The sequence below is a fragment of the Macrotis lagotis genome, chromosome 2 (genome assembly GCF_037893015.1).
Source record: "Macrotis lagotis isolate mMagLag1 chromosome 2, bilby.v1.9.chrom.fasta, whole genome shotgun sequence".
Taxonomy (NCBI): domain Eukaryota; kingdom Metazoa; phylum Chordata; class Mammalia; order Peramelemorphia; family Peramelidae; genus Macrotis; species Macrotis lagotis.
In genome coordinates this window covers 322,026,307-322,053,231 of record NC_133659.1, presented here as the reverse complement: position 1 = coordinate 322,053,231, position 26,925 = coordinate 322,026,307, and the positions used below count along the sequence as shown (strand labels likewise).

Below are 26,925 nucleotides of genomic sequence, written 5' to 3'. Positions count from 1 at the left end.
AGACGTTGCATTCTTATAAAGGCTTCTTTCCAACTGTGACAGTATCTTGTTTTTCTTTTATTAAAGATTTTATTTTGAGTTTTACAGATTTTTCCCCAGTGACAGTATCTTTATTGACAGGTCCCTCCTGCTGCTGCTGTTCTCCAGTAAAAACAGCTGAATTGAGATCCTGGGGTCCAGTTTGAGCCCTCAGTGCTCTAAGGTTCTCTCCTAACTAGCTTGGATATTCTAAAGCCCCTCCCCATCCTGATATTCCCGTATTTCATTGTTCTAGGTTTCCCACTCAGGCCTTTTTCTTACTTTTTCATTAGAAGGAAATATTACAAGTTACTTAGCAATAAGAAGAAGCCCTTCTGGACGTGGGGGATTCATACTTATTTAATATCTTTCAAATTGAGCCATATGTTCCCCTTTGGGTTTGGGCCTTTAGAAGCTGTGATTGCCACCTCTGCAGGGGGGGTTGGCTTCTCGGCTCTGGCCCTTTTATAATAGCTGGGAAATTTCATCGCCTGGGGTTCTTTCACATGTACCAGGAAGCTTTTAAATGCCACCATTTGGGGGCTATATTTATCTGAGCATGAGTTTCTGAGTTCTTCATGTTTTCTGAAACATCTGTGGCTAGTCTAGGTAGCAACAAATGCTTCTCTTTGCCCTCTACCATTATCCGAGCTTTGGACCCTGTTACCCACGTTTGGGGAAACCCAGGCATGAGCCAGCTGTGTGACCCATGGCAAGATGGCCCTTTCTCTGTCACCATCTTCCTTGGCCCCTCTCTCCATCTCCTGTTCCCTAAGCAACTGCCCTAGACTCTCTTTTCTTTCTCATGATGTCTGTGGCCTCCTCTTTGCTGGATGACGTGTACATGAGTGTCTAGATTCAGTCTTCCATCTCCGACTGCCTCTTGGGCATCTCAAACCCAACTGGTTCCAAAGAAAACTCATTATTTTTCCCCATAGACCTGCTCCTATTTCTGTTGAGAGTACCATTCTTTTAGACATCCAGTTTCTCAACTTTAGAGTCATCCTTACTTCTTTTCTTCTCCCCATCTCTTCATGACCAGTTGCCAAGTCCAGTCAATTTTGCTCCTGTGGCCTTTTTCATATTCATCATCTTCCTCTTGTTCCTTTGCCTCTCATGTGACCATCACCCTGATTCATCTTTTGTCACCTTTCATAAGTGTCCATAACCTAATTGCTCTCTTTATTGCCAAATTCTCTGCTCTTTGGTTCATCTTCTCCATGGCTGCCATGTTGAGCTTCCTAAATTGTAAATCTCACCACGTCATCGTCCTGCTCAGATTCCTGTGGCTCACTATTATCTGTGCTGTTTGGGCATCTAAAGCCCTTCACAATCCAGACTTTCTTGGCTTCCTCTACACTACTACCCTACCTCTACTCTTCATTTTAGCCAGATGGGCTTCCTTGCCTATGCTTTACATCTTTTATCTCTTTGCACTAGGAATCACTTTAATAGGCCCCATTTCTATAGGAATCACATCCTGTTATTTCTCTCCTTATTTAGTGCCCTCCCCTAATACTTTGAATTTTTATTGAAATTACTTGAAAGATCAAAATAAAACAGTCCCTGCTTTCAAGGAACTTACCTTCCCCTGGGGGGGGGGGGGGGCGGAGATCAGCATTGACACTATTTTTTTGAGAGCAGAAACTTGCTTGTCCTGGTCTCCCCAGGGCCCAGCCCATTAGAAGTTGCTAAATACATGTTTAGGTTATTTCACTGAATCATGGGGGACATGTGAAAGTCTTAAAATGAGAATATCTACGAGCTGGAAGCCAGCTCAGCCATTCTACAAAGGAAGGAACTGAGATGAAAGTCATTGTCTAAAACAGCAGCTCTTTGCTTAATGGTCATTGGGGTGGTTTCAGAGCTACCCAGCGCCTGCCATCCCAAGAACCAAGGACTGAGCTGCATAGAGGCAGAGTGTTAACAAAAATAGCAGACATTTGCAAAACACTTTCTGGATATTATTTCATGTGAACCTCACCACTGCCCATGGTATTATCTCCATATTCAAAATGGGAAGACTGAGGCTCACAAAAATAAAAAGGATTGGCTCGTGTTCATGTAGCTGGTTACTTGACTGAGGTGGCATTTTGGTTCCAGGCCCAGTCCTCTGTGCCATGTCATGCTAGCTGCCGCGGGGTCGGGAAGGAGGGCATTTGAGAAGCTAAGGTGGGGAGCCCTTATCAAGAAGAGGAAGCCAGCAAAAAAGGGAAGGTTTACAAAGTGCCTTCCTCAGAGCAACTTGTACAGGGAGAGAAGTAGACTACAACCCTCTATCCACTGAGCTGGCTTCCTTTCTTAAGGTTGGATTTGAACTCAGATATTCCCGACTTTAGGCCAGTGCTCTATTCCCTGTGCCACCTACTTTGAAACAATAAGTGTGAGTTATTTAAAATTGTCCCAGATGCCCAAGAATGCTGACTTCTGTATAGAGGGTTTCACCCACCAAGGTCTTAAGGCATTAATGTGAGCCCAGAGGCATTGCATATGATGTAGAGATTTGGTTGTATTTTCTCCATTATCTCATTTGATCTTCTCAATGAAAGTTAGACCTGGAAAGGACCAGAGACTTGCATCTGTGTCCAACCAGCTCCTGCGTACTGGTCTCGATGGCGTTTTTCTTTCTCATTGTGGGTTGGAGAGAAAAGAAATCCTTGATAATTGAAAAAAATATATTGATCCAAGAAAGTATGTTGAATTTGGAGCCAGATTGTTGTTTGAGGTTTCAGCTTGTGATCAAAGGCACAGCTTTTCTTAAACACTCTGGGGCTCAGTTTCCTTATCTGTAAAATGATGCTTAGGGTCCTTTCCAGCTCTAAATGTTTGAGAATATGTAGGACACAAGGAGTTTTGTGGTGAGAAAGAGCTAGGTTCAACTCTTATCCTTGACCCATCCTGCCTGTGTGTCCTCCAGTAGGTTATTTAAACCGATGGGGCTCTAGGCCACTGGGAGCCTTAAGTGGCAGATTGGGTGCCCCCTACACTGGCAGAGGGCAGGTCGGGGAGCTCTTTCAGTAAGGATATCCCCTCTCTCTTGCCCTGGGGGGGGGTGCTCAGAATGGGGAAGGGACTGGACTCCTTCATCAAGGTCACACGGCAATGTGAGAGGTGGCTCCTGCCCTCCCCTCTGGCAGCCGGCTTTGTCACGCAGCTCCTGAGTCACAGCATCTTGTCATCCTTTCCCATAACCCCTGGCAGGCAGGATGCTTTGCTGCCCTAATGAGAGGCCATGTGTGAGCTGGCTATGGGGAACTCTAATTGCTGCTGCAGGCCTGGGGGAGACCAACATTCCCCTGTGAAATGCTTAGCTTTCAGATTCCACCGAAGGCTATCGGATGGCCCAGCAGGTGCCAACTCACCGAAAAAGGGTCGTAGGCGGGTTCTGGAGGCTGTGCAGCCGTGCTCTCGTACATGGGGTTGGAGATGTTGGAGGATGGCTGTTTACCGAGGGTTGTGACATCGATATCCTCCTCTGACTGCATAGAACACACGAGCAGACCAGTGAGATCCGGGATGGGTAGGGAGGTGGGGAATGGGCCCCCCATTCTTTGGGTCTGTTGTGTGCCCTGGCTTCCCCCTGCCTTTCCCTGATCCTTCATTAAAATGCAGAACAAAGGCAGAGATGAAAAGACCAGCAGTGAGAGGCAAGGGCTTTTTAATGTGCAGATTTTCTCATTTATTTCTGGATGCTGGAGGACCTACTGCTGCTTTGAAATCATTAGGAACCCTTCCATCTGAGGCAGCCTGGTGCCAGCCAGGAGCACTAAAGAGCTCTCCACTTCTCTCACCATTTGTCTCTAGAGGATCCTTCCAGCAGGATGTGGGGACTGGGAGCAGGGGAGGGGAGGCCGGCCTCTGAAGTTTCAGGCCCTGAGGCAAAGCTCTGGTCCCCCTGCCCTAGTTTCAGCTCCATGAAAAGCTCAGTACAAAGCAGTGAGTGCTGGACCAGCCTGAATTTTTAAAGATTGGGCTGTGAGGAAAATAGTTGCTAGAAATGAGCTCAGTTGATTCTACCTTTGGATGGGGTTTTGGTTATGATGAAAACTGGGAACATCATGGAAAATAATTTTCTTTTTCACTGACTGCAAAAATAAAGAAAAACTTTGCTAAGTTTTTAAAAACCATGGTAGAGACTCTAAAATTCTAGTTCTGGGCATATCGATTGTGCCCTGGGGGTGGGATAGAAAGCTCTAGTCAGGGCTCCTGAGGACTGAGCCTCAGGGATCACAGACCCTAACTCATCTAAACCTCTTACATTAGACCTCAGGCCTAGGGGGTGACTTGCCTGTGGTCCTACTGGGAACAAGGAACTTTTTTTTAAGACCGAGTCTCCTTATCTCTTCCAGGCTATAGGTACAGGCCTAATTCTTCAGGGCAGAAGATTTGACCTGTCCTTTGTTCCTGAAGAAGACCATGACACCAGGTCATGCAAACAAATTAGATTTGAGTGGGGGGGGCACTTTACTTTCTCCTCCAGACCATCCAGGTCCAAGATATGGATCAGGACGGCTGTAGATGGCCTAGTGATCTGCTCTCTAAAGCTAAGTGGTCCCATAGTGCCTACAGTTCTGAGCCTCGAGAAAGGAAGACTCATCTTCCTAGGTTCAATTCTGACCTCAGACTGTTACTAGCTTACTGGTCACTTCACTCAGTTTGCCTCTGTTTCCTCATCTGAAAAATGAGCTAGAGAAGGAACTGGCCAACCACTCCATTTTTCTGCCAAGAAATTGAGACTCGGAGTACTGTGGAATAATAATAGAGTCTGAATTTGAACCCAAGACTCCTGCCTCTAAAGCTAGACTTTGGATAAGATTCTCACTATTGTATGTTCATATTATCTCTACAGCGTCCCTCATTAGAAGGCAGCAGTCAATTTTTTTTTTTTTTTTTTTAGGTTTTTGCAAGGCAAATGGGGTTAAGTGGCTTGCCCAAGGCCACACAGCTAGGTCATTATTAAGTGTCTGAGACCGGATGTGAACCCAGGTACTCCTGACTCCAGGGCCAGTGCTTTATCCACTGTGCCACCTAGCCACCCTGGCAGCAGTCTATTCTTGCTGGTTTTAGAGTCCCACTCTCCTCCTTGGATATTCATTTGAGTAGAAAGAGGCTGCCTCTGATGGCAACTTTATCTCCACCTTCCAAAGGTGAATATGGACCTGGATTATGGACTGTCCAAAGGGACTGTCCAAGGGGGACAGCATTGAGGCTTTCATGAGATTGTGCTGGATTGTTCAGGGAACAATGACCTCCTTTTACTGATGAGGATTAATGAATGTGGTCTTCAAGATGCATCCTGTGCTTGACCAGTCCATAGCATTGCTATGGCTAACGGTGGCAGCTAAGACTTGGAGATTGGAGATTGACTTGTATCTCCATTAAGGTAGCCACTGAGACCCCAGTCCATGTTTTACTTTCTTACCTCAAAATGCTGGAAGCCAATTGTTCTCCGATTTATCCGGAAGTAAGAATATCCAGCTAACGCGATGGCCCCAATGACCATTATGATGGTGAAGAATACTCCTGCCCCCAAACCAGCATGAGCAGAAACCTGGGCATGAAAGGAGTAGGTGTTACATGAACTGATGCCAAGTGAAATGAGTAGAACCAAGAGGAAATCATAAACAATGAAGCATCATTTTCACAATGATAACTCTGAATGACTTAGCTATTCTCAGCAATACAATGATCCAAGATGATTCTGAAATGCTCTCTACTTCCAGAGGGAGCAGAATATTTTTCACTTTTTTTTCCTGTGTTTTTTGGGTCTGTTTTCTTTCACAACATGACCAATATAGAAATATGTTCTGCATGATTGCACATTTATAAACTATCAAATTGCTCACTATCTCAAGGAGAAAGGAGGGAGATAATTTGGAACTCAAAATTTAAAAAGCCGAAGTTGTTTTTACATACTATTGAGAAAAAAAATCAAATGTTATTTTTAAAAACAGAGTATGTGTGGTTGTCATTCTCCATGCAGGAACTCTGTGTCCTAATGCATCTTAGTGATCTGGAAGGTCTTTTGTGGTGGGGTCAATTTTGATCCCAGCTTTTGATTTTTTTCTCCAGTAGTGAGCTGGAGTCAGGAAGACCTGAGTTCCAATCCAGACTCAGATATTAACTGTATGACCCTGGACAAGTCACTTGGCCCTGTTTGTCACACATTCCTCATCTATAAAATAATCTAGAGAAGGAAATGGCAAACCTCTCCAGTATCTTTACCAAGAAAACTTCAAATAGAGTCACAAAGAGTTAGACACAGCTGAAACAACTGAAGAACCACAAATGCTGTGGAGGGAAGGTATGAATCTCATGCCCTCTTAGGGCATCTGCTGTTGGGTTTTCCCCAACGGTAGCATGGTATCAGGGATAGAGTGCTGAGCCTGGAATCAGAAAACCGGAGTTCAAAATCCTGCCTTTGACACATAACCTCACAGGATGTGGTATGAGGATCAAAATGTAAAGAGCTCTGCCAACCTTTGAGGATTATTTAAATGTTAATTTTTATTTCCTGAAGTATCAAGGAATAGGCAGGTCCTGGGAAAACTGAGACTAGAAAGGGTTAAATGTTTTTTCTTAGATTTGAGCTCCAATCTGATCTTCTGATTATTGATCCAGGCCTTCCTTAGTAGAATCTTTTACTGATGCTTTTTTCCTGGAGTCCATCCAAGAAAACCTTTTGTGCCAAATAGTGATTTCTCATAATTGGAGTTAAGTGACTTTCCCAGGGTCCCACAGCTGTCAAGTGTCTGGGTCAGATTCAAACTTAGATCTTCCTGCCTCCAGGTGGATATACACCATGCCTCCTAGCTGTCCCTCATATCTAGTGATTTTCAAAGAGAGTTGGTTCTTTTCACAGCAGAAGGAAAGGCTTTTAGGAAAGGAGTCCATTTGTAGAGAATGGATCTTATAGTAAGAAAAAAAGGATACTTACAACTGGTGCAGGAGGTGCTTTCAAAGGCCCTGAAATTATGTGGATTATTCCATTGGAAGCAAAAATGTTCCACTGGAGGATAGCTTGTCCATCAACAAATCTGGTTTCATTCTAAGGGGAAGAGAAATGTATCGGTTTGAAGTTTTTCTTCTCAAATGAGTTTATGTTGTAAAATATTAACACTGCTTAGGGCAAAGTAGATTGTAAGCTTCTTGAGGGAAGGGACAGGCTCCCTTTTAGATTTGTATTCCCAACTCCTAGAATGGTGCTAAGAATGTGAAAGAACCTTCATAAATGCATGTGGATTGAATGTCCCTTAGCCTAAGTCTCAGGCTGTTCTTCTATAAAGTGAGAATAATGACACTTGGATGACCTCCCTTAGAAGGTGCCTACGAAGGAAGGAGTTAAACAAGGCAAAAACTTAACAGACTGCCTTCTGTGGGGGTGGGGAGAGGGAAGCAAGTTTAGGGGAAAATTTGTAAAATTCAAAATAAATAAAATCTTTTAAAAAAAATCATGGGGTGACTAGGTGGTGCAGTGGATAGAGCACTAGCCCTGGAGTCAGGAGGACCCGAGTTCAAATCCGGCCTCAGACACTAATCATTACCTAGCTGTGTGGCCTTGGGCAAGCCACTTAACCCCATTGCCCTGCAAAAAAACCCCCAAAAAACCCAACCTAAAAAATTGACATAGAGCCTGGTACCCAATAAAATTAAATGTGAATAAAAAAAAGAAAACTTTATAAACTAAAACATCAATGCCTTCCTTTCCTTACTGTGTGAAGTGGATTTGGCCCAGAGGTAATGAGCAGCTGGCCCCCTTGACGGGTCTGTAGGGTGGTGCCGTTGACCAAGTCTTCATAAAATAAAGTGCTGGCATTGGAGAGATGGTGCTCAATGTCTCTTCCAGAAAGGGTCTGAAAAAACAAGGTGGAACACAAGAATGTCATCAACAATAGAAGTAATTTTCTCTTTAATAGGAGGCTGAGAAAACAACTGATCCATCTTACAGTGGGTTTAAGTGCCCTGGCCATTGGTTACACAATCCTAAGTGCTAAGGGGTGCATTTGAATTCAGATGTTTGTGATTTTGTAAAGAAAGAAATCTCCCCTGAGTTCATGTGGTAGGGAACTGCTATCAAATCTATCCCTCAGTCTAGATCTAGATACACACAGATTAAAAGAGGATAGATATAGAAATAGATATATCTATGTCTACTACCCTACATTAAATATAAAGGCAAAAACTGGGTTTTATTTCTATACTCAAGCATAGTTTTAGACTTTAGGGACTATCTGAGCCCTGATTAGGTCTTTAAGAAAGCAAAATTATGTTAGAGTTACAGAGAAATGATTCTTTTCCATATTGAAATCTTGTAAAAGTTAAAGACTATATAGATCCATATCCCATACTTCCTTCACTGTCATGAAATTTAAGAAAACTGAGCTAAACAGGATCATAATCTTAAACATTCCCTTAAGAAATGAACTTTATCAAACAAAATCTATAGTCAAGTCAGGTTATGGATTAAACCAAGAGGGAAGATTTAGATGTCATTAAGAAAACCAGGAAGACTCGGCATCAGAGAAATCCTTCAGCAGTTAGGAAGGAGAGGATGAAGTCACAAATTCATTTTGGTTCCCTTTTGGCTGGGAAAATATTTCCTGGGCTCTGGTGTTTTTTTCCTTTATGGGTGAAGGTTTTTTGGAAGCCTTTGGGCTTGTTAGCAGTAAGTAAAGCATGATATATTGGAAAGAATATGACCGGAGTTTTAGGCCTGGGTCTTTGACACCTACTGACATGATTTACCCTCTCTTATGAAAATGAATAGTTAGGTTAGCCGGTTTCTCGGTTATCTTATATGTAAGACACTTAGCAATAGGATCTGGTGATTCAGGTGAAAAGATGGTAGGATCACCTTGTTTTCCCACAGTCCATCCCTGGCACAGAGATAGCATGATAGGCTCATACATACATTTATAAATAGGGGACTACATCAGACTTTTTTGGTGCCCTGGACCCCCTGGGAAGGCTGGTCAAGCCTGTGGACTTTTCAGAATAACATTTTTAAGTAATTGAAGGAAAGGCCTAATTTCAGCCAAAGGTTAGTGAAAATTAAGATGTGGTTTTTCTTCATCCAGCTTCATGAGCCCCCACAGTAAGAACCTCTACTTTTTTGGCCTCTGATATCCCTTCTAGCTCTAAATTAATGTATGACTTATCATTCATCCCCATCTTCTTCGTTTGTAAAATAAGCCCAGGAAGTCCCTTCTAATGCTAAATCAGTCAAATCAACATTTATAAATCTGATTCTATTCCCCTTTTCTATTAGGCTGAATGGTTAGAAGTTTCTTCCATTGGCTTATAGGTGAGACTCTTATTTTAGAGTTAGAGCAACTGACTATGGTGACTTAAGTGAAAAGGTATTGGGGTCTTACCTTGTTTTCCCAGAGTCCATCATTGTTTGGTACAAAAAATGTACCACGGGTCGACAGGTCAGTGAGGTGCTTCAGGAATGCCTTGCCTCTGGATGAGCTGTTGGAGTATACCAGGACTTCCTGGGGGAGAGATGGAGTAGGTTGGTTGACCAGAACCTAAACCCAACCATGCCTCTGGATCATGGAAGCTTGGGACATGTGGAAGGCCAAGGGTATTCACCTAGCTTGGAGTTCCAGTGATGGCAGTCCTTGAAATCAGCCATCCTGCCTTAGGTGAAAGGCAGTGTGCTATGGTAGACTACAGATTTGACATCAGAAGATCTGAATTCTCCCCTCAAGGGGAGGTCATTTGTTTATAATTGTCTTAAGGGAGTTGCTCTGGGCTCAGAGAGGTTAAGGGGTTTTTGCTCCTTGTCACACACCAAGTGAGTGTAGGGTGTGGGATTGATAACCGGTCTTTCTCTACTTGCTTTACTCTGCATACTTCTCTACATCCATCACATTAGCTGTTTCTTACAACAAAGCAATATCCTGTTTATTAATGCACCCCAGTTTACTGTTTCCCCACTGATAAGCATCTAACTTTGTTTCTAAGTTTTGTTACTACAAACTGCACACACACACACACACACACACACACACACAAATATTTGGTGGGTATGGGGATTTTTTTTTTTCTCATGACCTCCAGGAAGTCTTTGTGTGATAGAAGAATCTCTGGGAAACCCAGCTTTTTATTTCTTTTTTTCCCATTTAATTAATTAATTTTTGAATTTTATAATTTTTCCCCCTAATCTCGCTTCCCTTTCCCCACCCTCCACAGAAAGCAGTCTGTTAGTCTTTACATTGTTTTCATGGTCTTCATGGAAGAAAAATAAAGTATAAGAGACCCAGTTCTTTTTGACTAGCATTCTATCTGCACTTGTGTTAGGCAGCATAGGACACTGTCTTTTGAGTGAGAAGACCTGGATTCAAATCCTGCTATTGACCTTTATGTCTTTGTAACCTTGGGCAAGTCAAGTCACCCCACCTTGGGTTTCCATTTTCTTGTTTGTAGAATGAGAGGTGCTTTCCAGTTCTAATTTATGATCTGATCCTCAGCAAATCCTGCCTCAGTTTCCTCAGCAAATCCTGCCTCAGTTTCCTCATATTTAAAGTGGGAATAAGAGCTACTTACCTCAGAGGCTTGTAAGGAAAAAATGAAAGATGAAATCATAGATCTCTTGAAGTACAGAAGTAATAATAATAATGATGGTAATTAACATTTCTAAATTTTTAGTCTGCACCAGTCCCTACATAAAGCACTTTGCAATTATCTTGTTTGATCCAATGTCCCTGGGTGCAATTATCCCCACTGGAAAGAGGAGGAAACTGAGGCAAATCAAGGTTAGGTGAGTTGCTCAGGGTCATGCAGCTACCAAGTGTTTGAGGACAGATTTAAATTCAAGTCTTCCTTACTCTGGGCTCAATGCTCTAGCCAATGAATCATCTAGCAACACTTCATCATCATCATAACTGGATTTATTTAGTGATTTAAAGTTTGCAAAGCACTCAACATATCTCATTTGATCTCGACAACAAACCTGCTGTTATATATAGCTGCTGTTATTATCCCCATTTTCCTTTGAGAGAGGGTAAGTGACTTGTTCAGGTTCATAATTTTTTAAATGCTGAGGCAGGTTTCAAACTCAGTCTGACCTGTGTAAGATTGGAAGTAATTTTCTAACACCAATACTTTGCCAATTCTTTTTATCTCTCACATGCCACCACGCCCTGGAGATAGAAGTCAGATTTGAACCCTAATCTAGCCTTCAACAAGTCCTTATTGCTACCTGTTCGGACTATTGCCAAAGCTCTATAATTAGGAAGTAGAGTTTTCCTCTTACTGCCTGTTCCAGTCTGTCTCCCTCCCTGTGCCAGACTGATATCATCTTGACCTAGTGAAATTATTTCTTTATTCAGGTGCTCCTTATGTTATCTCATCTCGTCTGGTATTCAAGGCACAATATGGTCTGGGGCCATCTTGACCTTCCAGTCTTATTCCATATTATTCTTTTTGATTGGTTCTGTGCTTACGCTTGGAATTACTAAATGAATATTTGTTGAATGTTGAAATGAATGCTTGCCTCTGGTAACTTACTGCCAGTGTGACCTTGGACAAATCACATAGTTTCCTTGAGCTTCCATCCCATAAAAGGGTTGGACTAGACCAGCTCTGAAACGAGCCCAAGTGAACCATGGTAGAAGAATTTGTTAAAAGCTCCCTTTTTTCCAGCTACTTTCCATCCCAGTCCTGTCACATTTGGGCTTTTGTTTTCATAATTTAGTCTTCTGAAAGAGGCAACGCTCCCTGCCAATATATAGTTTTTTGCATCTCATAGTCCTAGAGAGCTGCCCAAGATACTGCCTAAGGTTAAGTGCCTTGCCCAGAGTAGTAAATGTCTGAGGTTAAATTTGAACTCAGGAAGATGAATCTTCCTGACTTCAGGTCTGGCATCACTTAGCTGTTCACAATTGTATTATGGCTAACACTTATATGAGGTTAAAAGAAGCCCATCAGTATCTGGACAAAAGTGCCTTAACTCTACTAAATTTGGGTTTACTGGTTTTCCTCTTACCTTGATCCTGGATCCCTGTTACCTGGCTTTCCTCCTGTCTCAACAATGTCATGATATCCCATGCTCTAGGTCACCCCGTCCCCCCTGCCCCACCATCTATCTCCAAAACAGAAAGCCCAGTATGGTCAACAACATTTATTAAGCATTTCTCCCTTGGGAGGCAGGGTGCAGACACTATACAATACTGCATGTGGCCTTGTGACACTTGGGAAAACCCAAGGTAGCCAGTGAAGAGAGAACCTGCCCTCAAGGTAGGAGAACCCGAATTCAAATCCAGCCTCAGACACTCACTAGCTGGTGACTGGGAAAACACTTAACCCTGATTACTTCTAAAAAAATCAAAACAAGCAAACAAAAAAAAATTCAAGCAACATGGGCAATGTGGGGGCCTGGCATCAGTCACTAGGCTGTAGTGAAGTCAACCACCAAGCATTCTATTAACCCATTCTGTGCTAAGGACTGATGAGGCAAAAAATAGATTTCTGACCTTGACGACCTCAGAATCTTAACAGGAAGACAAGTTACCAAGAAAATATACATAGGATAAACTGGAGGTGATCAGTAGAAGGAGGACATGAAGATAAAAGACAGGAAAAGACTTCTTTCAGAAGATGGGTTTTTAGCTGACACCTGAAGGAAGTTGGAGATGCTAGGAAGCGGAGATAAGGAGGGAGAGGCATTTGGGGATGGCCAATGAAAACATCATAGCCAAGTGGGACCATGAGAGGTTGGATAGGGTTCTTCCAACTGAATCACAGTGTCATTTGTGCAAGGCCTCATACCTATGAAAGTGGTCAAACTGGAGCTAAGAACTCCAACCTCCTGAGTCCAAGTTCATCATTCCTTCCATCATACTTGACATGCCACAAAATAATTCCCACCATGGGACCAAGGAAAGGAGCTACCTGTTTTTTCTCTTCATACATACCGATAGGAAGTTTGCCAGAGAGGGGAAGGACATCAGAACTTGCAGGAGGTTGCCACTGCAAGCGAAGCCGTCTCCCACGTAGCCTACCTTGCAAGTGCAGTTCACATCTGGAGAGCACAAGCACAAAGTTCTCAATGAGTAGCCTAGAAATTGAGATAGCTCTGCCCATTTCTACCCCTTCCCAGTGCAGAGAATTGTGCCACTCCCAGCCTTTCCTTAGGAGAATGTTTGACCTTTCTGGGAGAATGACCTGACAATATCTCAGCAGTCACTAAGTCCCGTGGCTGGAGAATGGACTGGTGTTCTTACCTTTCACTCGGTAGCAAAAGACATCCCATTGTTCGCTTTTGTTGGGCCTCGACCCGTAGTCCACGATGCCAACGAAGCCTGAACCACAGTTCTGGGAGGAGTAAGCTGTTGGATAGGCCACCCTCCCATCACTGAGCCAACCAGCTGAACAGAGATGGTACTTGGCCTATGAAAAGATGGAGACATGGCTGCTGTCAGAAGCGGATTGGCATTCACCATGTGGAGTTGCGATGGATCCATTTGTTTTTCAGTCTTGTTTCCCCCACTATAATCTTTAAGTCAATTGATCAGCAAGCATTGATTGAATGTCTATTGTGTATGAGGCAATGAGCTAGGGACTAGGGATCCATATACAAAGAATCCAGCCATTCTGATTCTCAAGGAACTTAGAGGTCATCTCGTCCCATTTTGGCTGCCAGATGGTGGTGGATTTGAGATCAGCCAGACTGTTATTTGTGGTCCACACTATCCAAGTTAGAGTAGCCAGGGCATGAAGCCTTCCTGTTTATCATCTGTTCCGAGAGCAATTTGCTTGTTGACTCATCCTTTCAGCATTTGCCCAACTCTCCCAAGCAGCTCAACTGTTTACCAAGGGCTCAGCCGTAGTCATGCCTCATTGTTTGGATACCAGCTAACACAGGGAGATCATGTCCTGAGCATGGACTTTGAGATCCCCAACTTTGCCTGCCAACCTTGCCTGTGATCCTTGCCCCAGAGGGGGAGGTTCGCAGAACTCAGAGCTCTGCTTTGCAGCAGGCTTTTCAGAGGAGATGTTGGTGGAGATATGGGGTACACCCAGGAGTGGGAGGGCCACCAAAGGAGGGGCAGACTGGCCAAGGCTTCTGTACCGATCCCTATTAGGATTCAACTCATGCACTTCTAGTCTGGGCAAGGTTGAGAGACCTGGAAAGAAAGTCAAGAATGAAGGAAAGCTAGGTAAAAAGGATAGAAGGAGAGAGAAAAGGAAGGAAAGAAGTAATGAAAAAGGAAAACCCCTTCCCAACTTTCTTGTCATTAAAGTGAAACTCCAGGCTCACCCTGAAGAGAAAAGCTCTGTTGCTATCTACTTGGAGCTGCGCATGAATAAATATCAGGAGCCATTAGGTGGCACAGTGGTTATAGTACTGGCCCAGGAAACTGGAGGACCAGAGTTCAAATCTGACCTCAGATGATTGACACTAGCTGTATGAACCTGGGCAAGTCACTTAAACATCCAAAAAAAAATAGAATGAGTGTTGACTTTAAAGTCAGAAGACTTAGTTGTAATCCTGGTTTTGGGATGATCAACTGTGAAAGATTAGCTACTCTGATCCAAGATACTTCCAAAGGATGAGGGGATAACATCAAAGGACCCTCCCAGTTCTAAATCCATGGGTTTCATGCTAGGGAAATATTTCTAGAAAAGAGAAAATTCTTGATATTATGTTCTGCATGATTAGCAGATGCTCCTTGGAGGGAGCAGAGGGGAGGGATGCTACCCCTCTGCCCTTCCAATGACATGCTGGAAGCATGGCACCTCCTTCCCTCAGAGATGATTTTTTGCTAGAGTAACATGAGGCCAAATGGAGAATCATAAGCTTCCCAGTGGGTAGAAAGGAATTAATTGCATTTCTTGGAAAAATCTTTTAGGCCTTTAAGAACAGCAGGTGTGAAGGTGTCCCATCTGGGTTAAGGATCAGCCATGGTGGAAAGATGCTGACAGAAGAAATCTCATTATTTTTTATGTTCCAAAAAGTCCTGCCAATTTCTGTGCTGAGACAGCACACTTTTTTTCATGTCCTGCAGTGGAAGAAGAAAGGGGAAAAAAGGGGAGAGAAAGAGAGAGAAAGAAAGGGGGAAGGGAATAGAGAGGGAAGGAGAGGAAAAAAGAGAAAGTGAGAAAGAAAAAAGAGGAAGAGAAGGGGAGGGGGAAGGCGAGGAGGAAAAAAAGGGAAAGTGTGTGTGTGTGTGTGTGTGTGTGTGTGTGTGTGTGTGTGTGTGTGTGTGTGTGGTGGGGGGAGTGGAAATTAGCAGTAACTGAGAACAGCCAGCCCACCCCTTCCTTCTCTTCCTCAGGAGATGGGCCATGTTCCAGTGATGCTGCTAATTGACTCACACTATTAGCTACTTCCACACAAGGAGTTGCTTTCTTCTTCCTCTTCTTTTCTAAAAATCAATATTGTTGCCACCTTTTGTTTTTCCCTCACCTTCCTTGCTTACTGTATCCCTCCCCTTACTGGTTCCCAAAATGCCATGCCATATCAAAGAATTAAAAAGTTCTGCAAGACTAGAAACAAGCTGTCAAATTCTGTCATTATACACAGCACTGCAGACCCATGATCCTCTGCCTCAGTAAAGAGTCAGGGCCGGGAGAAGCTGCCTCTGTTTCTTTCATGGGTGTGACATTGGTTCTTGAGGACAGTAGGACAAATTATCCCAAGTACCGCCATATTTTCCATCCTCGCTGCTACCTCTCAGAAACCTTTTTTTTTCCTTTTTTAAATTTTCCTTCCAAAGCTCAGCCTGTACATGGTTCTTCCATGAAGACTTCTTCCATTCTCTTGAGTTTAATAATTCTCTCCTTTCCACATTTTTTTTTTTGTATTATAGGCATTTTTATACATTACTGATTTTCTCCAGTAGAATGTAAGCTGCTCTAGGGTTAGGACTATTCTGTTTCCATTCTTGTATGTCCCTTGTGTTACATGGTACCTGTGTGTGGTGGTGTTAACATTGGAAGGGATAGATAAGGTCCCAAAGGTGACTGTTAAATTGGACTCCTGCACATGGGGAGTTTAAATGATCAACCTGTAAGTATAAGCGGGCATCAATGATGGCATCCCCCCCCACCATAAATAAATCAACAAGACTGAGCCACTGTTGTGAGCCATAAGTTGTCCTAGGTTTGGAGGAGCCCTACCCACCAGGAGTTTATAGTCTATCAGGTAAGCAACATGTCCACAAATTTACTTGTACAGAATAAAGATAACTTGAACAGCGAAGGAGGCATCAGAAACGGAGGGTGGCAAGAAAAGTCTCGTAGGAAGGAGTGATGTTTGAGGTGAACTTTGTAGAAAATGAGGGATTCTGAGAAGAGGTAAGGAGGAAACAAGACACAGGTCAGGGGATGGGTTGTACAAAAGATGAGTAGAATATGGAGAGGGTCAAGACTGGAGAGATGATGAAGGGGAGTGCTAGAGCATAAGCCTGGAAAGACTGTGAAGGCCCTAATGGAAGAGGCTGTATTTGACCCTACAGTGATAGGGACTCAAGGAAGCTTACTGAGCTGGGGAATGACCTGACATGATCTGTGCTTTGCAGCAGAGGATGGACTGGGGAAGAGACTTGAGAAAGGGAGATGAATTAGGAAGCTGCTGCAATAGTTTAGAACAGATGTGATGAGGATCAACTAAGGTGATAGCCATGAAAATGGAGAGAATTATAAAAACTCTACCTCCTATTTTAACAAGTTTTGCTGTTTCTGATACAGTCATAAAGATCGCCCATCCTCTCAGTAATAGAAAGATAACACGGGGGGCATACATCTCTGATACTTCTTCCTACTTAACAATATCCCAACATTTTTGAAAAGGTGTGCTTATATGTACACGTATACCCACACACATATATTTGTGTTTGTGTATATGTAAAAAGTTCTTTATATATAATATAGATAGATAAAAAGATAGCTAGATTAAAGATTCTTTTTTTTTTTTTGTTTCTTTTTGCAAGGCAATGGGGTTAAGTGATTTGCCCAAGCTGTGTGACAGCTAAGTAAGTATTAAGTGTGTGAGGTCACATTTGAACTCAGGTCCTCCTGACCTTAGGGCTGGTGCTCTATCCTCTGTGCCACCTAGCTGCCCCTATATTAAAGATTCATAAGCTTGGACTTGTGAAGTTTTAAAAAACACTTTGATAACTATTTCAGTAAATGAGTTTGCTTTATAATTCTTTATATTTTGTGTCATTATACATTATTCTGAGAAGACATTATGAGACTGATGTGAGTGACTTGGTCACTTCAGTGAAGTAATTTGCTCAAGGTTATTCAAGGAGCAAATTGTAAATCTGGGAGTCGAAACCCTGGCAGGTCTTTTGCTATTTCCACTGCTCTGTGACCCTGAGTAAATTTATACCTTGGCCAACTCATATTTACTTAAACTGTCCTAGTTATAAATGACGATTGGCACCATCACTGACATTTATTTATCTCTCTGGGTTTATTAGTTAATGGCCCTTGGCAAATTATGTGTATTTTTTTCCCTCTCCTGAAATTACCCAGAAAGATTAGAGACCTAGAATCTCAGTGACTGAACTAAATTTTAAGGGTAGATTTGAGATCAATGCTCAGGGAATCATGGGCAATGAGGAACTTGGTTGAATGAAATTTCAGGTACCAAGAATTCTCCGGGAAATAACAGGAACAAGAATTATTCCTTTTGGTCTTTATGTCTCCAGACCCTAATAAAGTGACCAGCATAGTTTTCTTTTTAAGACCAGACCTATGATCTCATTGGCATGGGGAGCTTCTGATGAGCAAGTCACATCCACTAAGCATATCAGCACCTTCTCAGGAAACAGAGGTTAAGTCATTTGCCAAGTGTCACAAAGGTGGCATGAGTTAAAGGGAAACCTAAACTCAGTTCTTCCTGGTTCTGAAATAGGTCCTTCATCCACAATGCCACAGCTTCCTCTTATAGTTTATGTGTTTAACAACTATTAATAATTAACATTTAATAATTATTTTAATAATTAATAATAAATAAACCTGTTTTTTACATTTTATAAGGAAAGTACAATGGTACATAAATAGCAAACTGTGGAAATTCAAAACAATATTTGCTTTTGGATGGCATCTTGGTAACCATGTAGGAGGTTATTTTATATATATATATATAGTTGAAAGGGAATTAAGGACAAAAACTTGGAGAACTCTTGCAATCCTCTGGCATATGCTTTGAATATTTCAATTCTCCTTCCCAAAAGCTGTTTTCAGAAAAGGGTTTCCTATCAGTTTTTATATCTCCCCTTTATGCTTACAATCTAAAGACTAATAATCTAAAAACATATCAAGTTGGCTAAAATCATAAGGGAATCCTGCTTTCTTTTTTTTTGTTTTTTTGCAAGGTAGTTATTATCATCATTATTATTTTATTTTATTTTGGTTTTTGTAAGGCAGTGGGGTTAAGTGACTTGCCCAAGGTCACACAGCTTGGGAATTATTAAATGTCTGAGGTCAGATTTGAACTCAGGTCCTCCTGACTCCAAGGCTGGTGCTTTGTGCCACCTGGCTTCCCTGCTATTTCTTTCTTGAGTCGGTATTGTCCTGTGACAGCTGGGTAACCCAGTGCTGTTGCTGAAATCCAAGAGACCTAAGTTCAAATCCAACCTCAGATACTTGCTTGCCATGTGAGCCTGGGCAAAACCCTTAACCCTATTTGCCTCAGTTTCTTCTTTGCCAAGAATACTCCAGTTGGGATCATAAAGAGTCAACATTGTATTGAGAAGGCCTAAAGGGGAGTAGGTTTGTTATGGTATCCAACACTGACATATGAATCTTTAGTCTTTAACGTACCTTGTCCTGGTGAGAGAATCCAATGTTGCATCCTTTCCTAGCTACTGAACAGGATTTCCCCCATCTTCTACTTTGGCCCCTCATACCCAGGACCCAATGTGTTCTCTAACCTTCTGAGCATAAGAAAGCTGAATGAAGGTGGCCACGGTTGCTTCTTCCTTAGCACACATTTCTTTGGCTTGATCAAAGGTCAACTTGTATTGACCTTGGGGAGAGCGCAGGTGAAAGACGCCAATGGTTGCATCTGAACGAGAAAGAAGAAGACCCATTTACTGAAAGGCAGATGGCGCCATGTTTGTTATCAGAGGATTTGGCTTTGAATCCAACTTTTCTTGTTTTTAGAACAATTAAGATGTTAGGTTTAGAACTGGAAGAGATCTCCAAGGCTGTCTTATAGACATTTTATAGGATGCTGGGGTCAGAGTAGTAAAGTGATAGGCCCATATCCACACAGGTAGTAAGTGGAAAAGATAAGGCTTGATCTAGGTCCAAACATACCCCTGGTACTATACAGCTTCCCTCTAAAGGTAGGTCTTTGGGCCAGTCCTTTCCTCTCTGAGGGCCTCCATTTTTTCATATGCAAAATGAAAGGACTTGATTAGAAAACTCTCAGATTCTTTCTACCTGTAATCTTCTGCTCTGTGGGCCTTGATTTCCTCCTCTTTAAAACAGAGATTGGACTAAGTCTTTTCTAGCTCGTACAAAGCATTGTCCCAAGTCCTAGGGATACAATCTGAACAGTTTGAACAGTTCATGTTCTAACAGGGGAGAAGACACACATAGAACTGTACAAAGTCTGACCCTCTATGGAATGGGAGATGTGGATGATCCTTTTGAGCAGGGAAGCTAATGGGTCTGGCTATGCCTTGGGCTGGCATCTTCCCTGGATTCTTCATTCCAAATGGCTGCACTTTGGGAAACTGGCCTTTGTGACAAATATAACAAGAACAAAAGGTATCCAACTTTGGTTATTTATAAGCTTCAACTCAATTAAAGAAATATTTGTTCAACATCTATTCTAAGGTTCTTCAAAGCCCATGTGGATACTTCTATGAAATAATACTTGCCCTCAAAAAGCTTACATTCCATGGACATATATGCTTTTGTAGAGGGAATTTCCTTAGGGGGAACTTAAAACAAAGTGATTATTGTCTGTCCTCTGTTCTCAAAGAGGATCACGATATCTGGGAGGTGATGCCATGACATGCAAGTGAATTGGATTTAAGTGAGGGGGTACTGTGCAAAGTCACCTGCCTCATTTCTCCTCTGGAGTCATCTAGGTCCAGTGGCTATATATGGATCAGGACGACTGGAGATGGTCCTAGATATGGTGGGAAACATTGGCTTTTTCAAGCTGAGTCTTTAACAGATCTTAGTTTGACTAAGGCAATACCCATTCAGTAATTTAGGATAGGTATGAGAATGATCTCTTTTACCTAGGAAGTCACAAGCAAAAGGGGAAGGAGCTTTGGCTCAGGATCAGAGAAAACTGGGCTCAAATCTCACCTCAGATGCTTACTACCCTATACTGGAAGCAAATCTTTTTAACCTCTCTATGGCTTAGTGTCTTCATCTCTAAGAAGGGGGGATTTGACCATCTGGCCTTTGAGGTTTCTTCCAGCTCTAAATTCTATGATTTTATTCAACAGGATTTCATATGTGCTTGTCTTTTCCACCCAACCAGACTGTCAGGTACTTGAAGACAGATAATATGACTTGTTTTCCCACTAATGAGTAATAATAATTAATGATGAGTACGTGTTATATAGTAGGTGTTTGGTAGAGCTGTTGATAAGTATAAAATGTCTCATCAACATCATCAGTTTTCACTTCCTTCATCTTTCATATCATCATCATCATCATCATCAAAATAAACACTTAAAGTCTAGACTGTTTGACGCTATGCATCATATATAATTGATGTAGAGCCAAAGTAGGGCGGGTGGTAACCAGGAGCTTGCCTCAGTAGTCCTGACAAGGCTGGGAGACACATTTTTGCACCTTTGATTGTTTAGAAACAGTTATGTTCAGTACCTAGTTACAAGCATAACTACTTGAAGTAGAAGGTGACCAGATGGAGGCTCCCCTCCCATCTCACTAGTTAGTGCTGGTTTTCTATATTCCCAAATAGGTTCCTCCTTGCCCTGGTTCTACTTGCTCCCCTAATCTCTCCAGCTTCAGTCTCTCAGTATCCCATGGTCTTCATCTTCTCCTCATGGAGCAATAACCTAAGGTCATCTCCCTCCCCCTCTTCACCATAACATCTAAATTTGTTTATTTGGTGGTATTTCAAACTGCTTTTCCTGTCTGCAGACTCTGGCAACATCTCTATGGATCTGTTATCTAAGAATTCTGTGCCACAGTTGCTTATCTCTTGCCCCACAGACCTCTGGAACACTGACCCTGAAAGTGGAGGTCTACACAGTTGGCATCTGCATGGCACTGCCCATTGTCTTGTAAGCATCGATCTATGGGGAGCTGCTGCACCACACAGTCCACTCCGTCACCCACATAGTGGCTTTTGCATTCACACCTGTGCTTGCCCTGTTGAAGGGAGAAAAAAATGCAGCAATGAAATCAGGTTCTCTCTTCCCCTATTACTCACCCCCTTGTCCCTCCCAAGACAGAATGTCTATTCAGAGACTCTGATAGGGGAGGCTTTTTCATTCTTATCCCAAATCAAATCTCCTTGCCACTTCCTGGCCACAATTTCCAAAGCATCCAACCATCATTCTCATTCCCTTTCTATCTCCCCCACAGAGATATTGGACTTTGGTCCTGGACCATATTGGGCTCTGATTGGCCGAATTTCCCTTTATCTTCCTTGGCTGCCATTTCTAAACCATGCTACCTCCTGAATACTTCCCCTTTCAGCCTCCTTTTATATGTTGTCTTCCCCTGTTAGAGTGCAAGCTTCTTGAGGGCAAGGACAGTCTTTGCTTCTGTATCTCCAGAACTTAGCACAGTGCCTAGCATATAGCAAGGGCCTACTAAATAACCTGTCTATTCATCTCTCCATCCATCCATCCATCCATCCATTTATCTATAATCATAGGATCATGGAGAGTTGGGAGACACTTTAGAAGCCATGTTGTTCAATCCCCCCACCCCATCAAATGAGGAAGCTGAGGCCAAGAGGATAAATGTCTTGTTTGATTAATGGATTGGTTTATAGGGACTGAAACAGCTTCGGAGGGAAATTCACATACTGGAAAGGCTTTGATTTTGTAGTAAAGGAAACTAATGTACACAATTCTATGAATATAGGGGAGAAATGAGAGTATTTCAGAGAACAGTGGAACCTAGGAAGAACCACGTTCAAATCCTCACTGACCCATTCTGTAATGCTAGGCATGTCACAGCCTCTCAGGTATAAATGGCAGATGAGTTTCCATCTGTGTTGGTGGAGGGCTCTATTTCACACTAGGAGCTCCCTCTGCTGATTGCATCCTGGATTGGGATCTGTCTTCTTCTCCCTGCCCCACCCCAATAAAAGGAATAGATTCTTTTCTGAATATTAGCTCTAAGTGTAAGACAACCCAGAATAGGCTCAGGAAACTCACCGGACCCATCAAAGTACAAATTGCATGTTCGTGACACCCTCCGTTGAGCCCATCCGCACAGGGGTCCACAGCAATGCAGATATGCCCATCCCCCTTGTAGCCTTTTTGGCAGCTGCAGGTCACCTTCGTGCCCACCTGGGAACATTTGGCAACCTTGGAGCAGCCCCCATTGTTCTGCTTGCAATAATCCACAACTGTATGAACAAAGACACAATTAGCCAAGTTGGGACAGGAGAACTGATGAGAGGAGAGGTGCGGCTCAGCCCAGTTCCAACAATGGACAACCCCAAGGATCCTTCCTCGAATTATGTCTTTCAACATTCCCATTTCCTTTGGGAGCTCTACTTTGGGCAAAGAATTCACACTATTTTAGAGGTGGTCATGCGGTATTCTCCATTCTTACAGACCCCATTTATCCTATTTTATCCAACAAAAATGGATCCGGTTCCTACTTCGTTATAAACCCCTGGACTGAGCGCTGGAGGTGAATCAAAGATATCTGAGAGGAAAAGAAAAGAGTGAGGCTAATGACTATGCAGCTTGGCCTCACTTTTATCCAGCTCACGTTCAAATATGGTCTTCTTTGAGAATGAAGGATGAGCAAAACAGAAAGTCCTTATGGAGCCTCCCAGGAGATTTGAACTATCTCACATGGATCCAAGGACCAGTCTAAGCAGTTCCTTTCATCCTCCAAGACTTTTGACTCAAACTTTCTCTGGGAAGGGGACAAAGTGGTGAAGTCTATCTATGTGATTTTGGGCAAATCACTCGGTGGCTTATGTGACCATATCTCAGCTTCCTTGTGCCTTGTTTTCTCAGTAGTAAAGTGATGCAGTGGGACGACTAGGTCTCCAAGGCCTTTTCTGCCTCTAAATCTATAATCCTAAAGAGTGAAGCAGATTTTGTTTTCTATCCTTGACTTCTGGGAGGAAGAGTCAAATGGCTAGAAATAGGACCTATAGTCCACTGTCTCTTGGCTCTTTTTCCAACCTCAAAGAAAGCCAGTAGTTGGCCAAATTATTTCATCCTTCCACAAGTTACAAACACTAGACACAAGCAGTAGGAGAACTCACCTGTACACGTTATCCCGTCCCCTTCATAATGCATGTTACACTCACAGGTATTGTTCTCTTTACAGGTGGCATAATTAGAACATGGTGGGGTACACATGGGGATCAACTCTGTAAACAAAGACAGCGCTATTGGTTCAGAGACATTGGACATGCATACATTTTCTTTTTTCTTTATGGGGCAATGGGATTAAGTGACTTGCCCAAGGTTACAACATGAATACATTTTCAATGCCAATGTAACATCTGGATGACTAAGTGAATAGAATGTCAAGTCACTTGATCTCTATTACCTCAGTTTCCCTATCTGTTAAATGGAAAGAATTATAACATCTACCTCCCAGTTGTGAAGGTAAAATGAAATGATAGTTGTAAAGTGCTTGGCACATTTATTTAAACATCTATTATTACTATTGTTATTATTATTATCATTGTCATGATCTGGGTAGTGCAGGAATGTGATCTGAGGGACATGAAAGTGTTCTATCTCTGGAATCTCTTTTCTGTTCTGCTTCTCTCTCTCTCTCTCTCTCTTCCCCAGTACTAGATAGTTTTTGATGAAAGTTAACTTTATAATGTTCTAAACTTGGTAAGGAATAGGAGATTCCTCCTCACCACTTCATGTCTTTTCCTGTCTACAAAGAGAGTCTCTTAATATTTTTGCCCTTTTCTTTTTCATCTTTTTTTGTTTTTTATTATTTTTTGTTCTGATTTTTCCAGTTCGATAAGGAAATGGATAAGTATTTTGATTGACTTAGCATTGAATCTGTAGTATAGTAAGAATAAAAACCATTGACTTTGGAGATAGAGTACTTCTATTTGAGGCCTATAAGGGTTCAAATCCCACCTCTGATGATTGTAACCTATGTGCTCTTGGATAAGTCACTTAGCTTCTATTTGGTTTAGTTTCCTCTAAGTCAGAGTCAGAGGCTGTTAAGCTAGGATCTATGAACTTTTTTTTAAATTAATAACTGGCTTAAAACAATTAGTTTCTTTTATAATTTCATACATATTGTTATATGTATCACATGTATACGTTCTATGTATTATACATGTTGTTAACATGTATTAAACATAATTCAGAGAAATTCTCTGCTACCACAAAGAAAGGCAAACCTCCTTTAGATCCAATAGCCCTTTTGTATTTTCGCCTAGGAAGGTTTCTAGCACCTTCCTCTTCCTCTTGGCTCGGTGAGGTCCATCAATAATTGAGCCACAGTAAAGTAACTCCTCAGACTCTGTGTTGGGCTGCATTATTGAGAGACTGACCTTGCTGAGTGTTGCAGAATCGACCGGTCCAGCCTATTTCACATAAGCAATCCCCAGAGCCGGTGATGCCGTCATCACACGTCCCATGTTCTGAGCATTCACAGGCTGCCACACAAATAAACAAATTAATAATAATGTCAGTCAATGAGCATTTCTATTTTTAAACATTTATTTAAGAGCTGGGGACAGAAAGGCAAAAAAAAAGTCCCTCCTGCAAGGAGCCCACGGTCTAATAGGGAAGACAACATGTAAATAATAGTGTACAAACGAGATAGAGACAGGATAAAATGGAGATAAGCTCAGAGGGAAGGCCTGAAGCTTGAGGAGGACTGGGACAGTCTTCTTGCAGAAGGAGGGTCTTGTGTTAGTCTTGGAGGAAACTAGGGGAGCTCTAAGGCAGAGATGACAAGGGAGAGGCATGAGTCACAGTCAGTGACAATGGTTGGAGTCTGGAGATGAGAGGAACAGCAAGGAAGGTCATGTCTCTAGATTTCAGAGTAGATGGGAGAAAATAATAAATTTAATAATAAAAATGATCATGATAATAATTGAAACTAAATATGTTAAATTTTTCAAATTGCTTATTGTAAAGGGTTGTGAGAATCAAGTGAGATAATATTTGTAAAATAGAACAGTACTTGGCCCATGGTAAACACTGTATAAATGTTTATTATTATTACGGGCAGCTAGATGGTGCAGTGTTGGGCACGGGGTCAGGAGGACCTGAGTTCAAATTTAGCCTCAGAGGCTGATTAGCTGTGTGACCCTGGGTAAGTCACTTAATCTTGTTTGCCTCAGTTTCCTCATCTGTAAAATGATCTGAAGAAAGAAATGGCAAACCATTCCAATATCTTTGTCAAGAAAACCCTAAATGGGGTCATGAAGAGTTGGATAAATCTCAAAACATTATTGTCACTATTTTTATTATCATCATCATTAGGGAAACTCAGGATGAATGGATCCACTGAGGCTATCTGGTTCATCTCTTTATTTCATAGGTCAGGAAAGAGAGGTCCAGTAGGTGAGGTAATTTTCTCAAGGTCATGGAGACAGGGCAAAGAGTCATTTTTTTGCCATTGCCTTTAGGTTTGAAAGAGAATTTAGAATTCGTAGTATCATACATCATGATTTAGAAGGGACCTTAGAGACCATCTAATCAAGTCTCCTCATTTACAGATGAAGAAACTGAGGTCTAGGGAGGTTACTTTCTCAGAGCTGTATAGATGATTGATAGAGTTGAAATTTAATCTTCTGACCCCCCAAATTCCTTATTCTCCCCACTGTACCATGATTTCTTCTCTCTATCCATTTCCCAATATTTTGCATATGAGTAAACTGAGGCTGACTTCTGATCAGTCACAGAACTTCAACACACAGTGCTCTTTGGACATGAGTCCATTGTGTGAATGACTCATGTAGCACCATAGCTTTAGAGCTAGAAGGGACCTTAGGAACATCAAGCCAGCATGTATTTGTTAATCACCTCTTGCATGCCAGCACCCTGCTAAGCAATGAGGATATTATCCAAGACAATAACACAATCATATGTTCTCATCTTATGAGACCGGGGAAGGACGTGACCCAGGACAGCTGAGGAAGGGATCAGCCCACCACTTACATTTACAGTCTGGTCCATATCTTCCAGGCCCACACAGTTCACACGCTGTTCCATTGAAGCCAGTGTTGCATCTACACTCTCCAGTCCCAAGGTACTCATCGATGCAGATACCTCGATTATTACATGGGGCCATGGGTCCTCCTGGACAGGCTGGGGGAGATTGAACATAGGTGAATTACCTGGAGCATGGGAACTCATGGTTGTGAAGTAGGTGGCTAAAAAGCTTTCTAGCAAAGGAATCAGACAGGCATTAGCCAAGAAGGGCAGTGGGCCCAATGGGGAGGTCAGAGAGGCCCCATAATCTGCCTAGGTCAGGAGTTTTTTTTTATATATTTTTTTTTTTGCAAGGCAAATGGGGTTGAGTGTCTTGCCCAAGGCCACACAGCTAGGTAATTATTGTGTCTGAGACCAGATTTGAACCCAGGTACTCCTGACTCCAGGGCCAGTGCTTTATCCACTGTGCCACCTAGCCACCCCTAGGTCAGGGCTTCTTAACCCTGGGGTCATGAACTTCACTGGTAGTCTGGTGAAGCTTATAGAAAACATAGGAGGCATTTTGGGGATGCCTCGCATAGGGCCTGGAGTCAAAAAAGTCTCACTAACC

General features: G+C 42.4%; 1 protein-coding gene across 1 annotated transcript in view; it reads right to left on the bottom strand.

The window, feature by feature from the left end:
• Positions 1-26,925, bottom strand: part of STAB2 (stabilin 2) — a 165,948-nt gene that overhangs the window by 1,574 nt on the left and 137,449 nt on the right. Inside the window, exons 56-68 of the mRNA XM_074226721.1 lie at positions 26,322-26,471; positions 24,704-24,808; positions 23,438-23,545; positions 22,365-22,558; positions 21,204-21,345; positions 18,912-19,045; positions 13,248-13,413; positions 12,939-13,045; positions 9,393-9,512; positions 7,731-7,871; positions 6,956-7,066; positions 5,441-5,569; positions 3,381-3,497 (exon numbers count right to left, since the gene is read on the bottom strand). Of these exons, the coding sequence (XP_074082822.1) occupies positions 3,381-3,497; positions 5,441-5,569; positions 6,956-7,066; positions 7,731-7,871; positions 9,393-9,512; positions 12,939-13,045; positions 13,248-13,413; positions 18,912-19,045; positions 21,204-21,345; positions 22,365-22,558; positions 23,438-23,545; positions 24,704-24,808; positions 26,322-26,471 (1,724 nt within the window). The remainder of the gene's footprint in view (positions 1-3,380; positions 3,498-5,440; positions 5,570-6,955; positions 7,067-7,730; positions 7,872-9,392; positions 9,513-12,938; positions 13,046-13,247; positions 13,414-18,911; positions 19,046-21,203; positions 21,346-22,364; positions 22,559-23,437; positions 23,546-24,703; positions 24,809-26,321; positions 26,472-26,925) is intronic.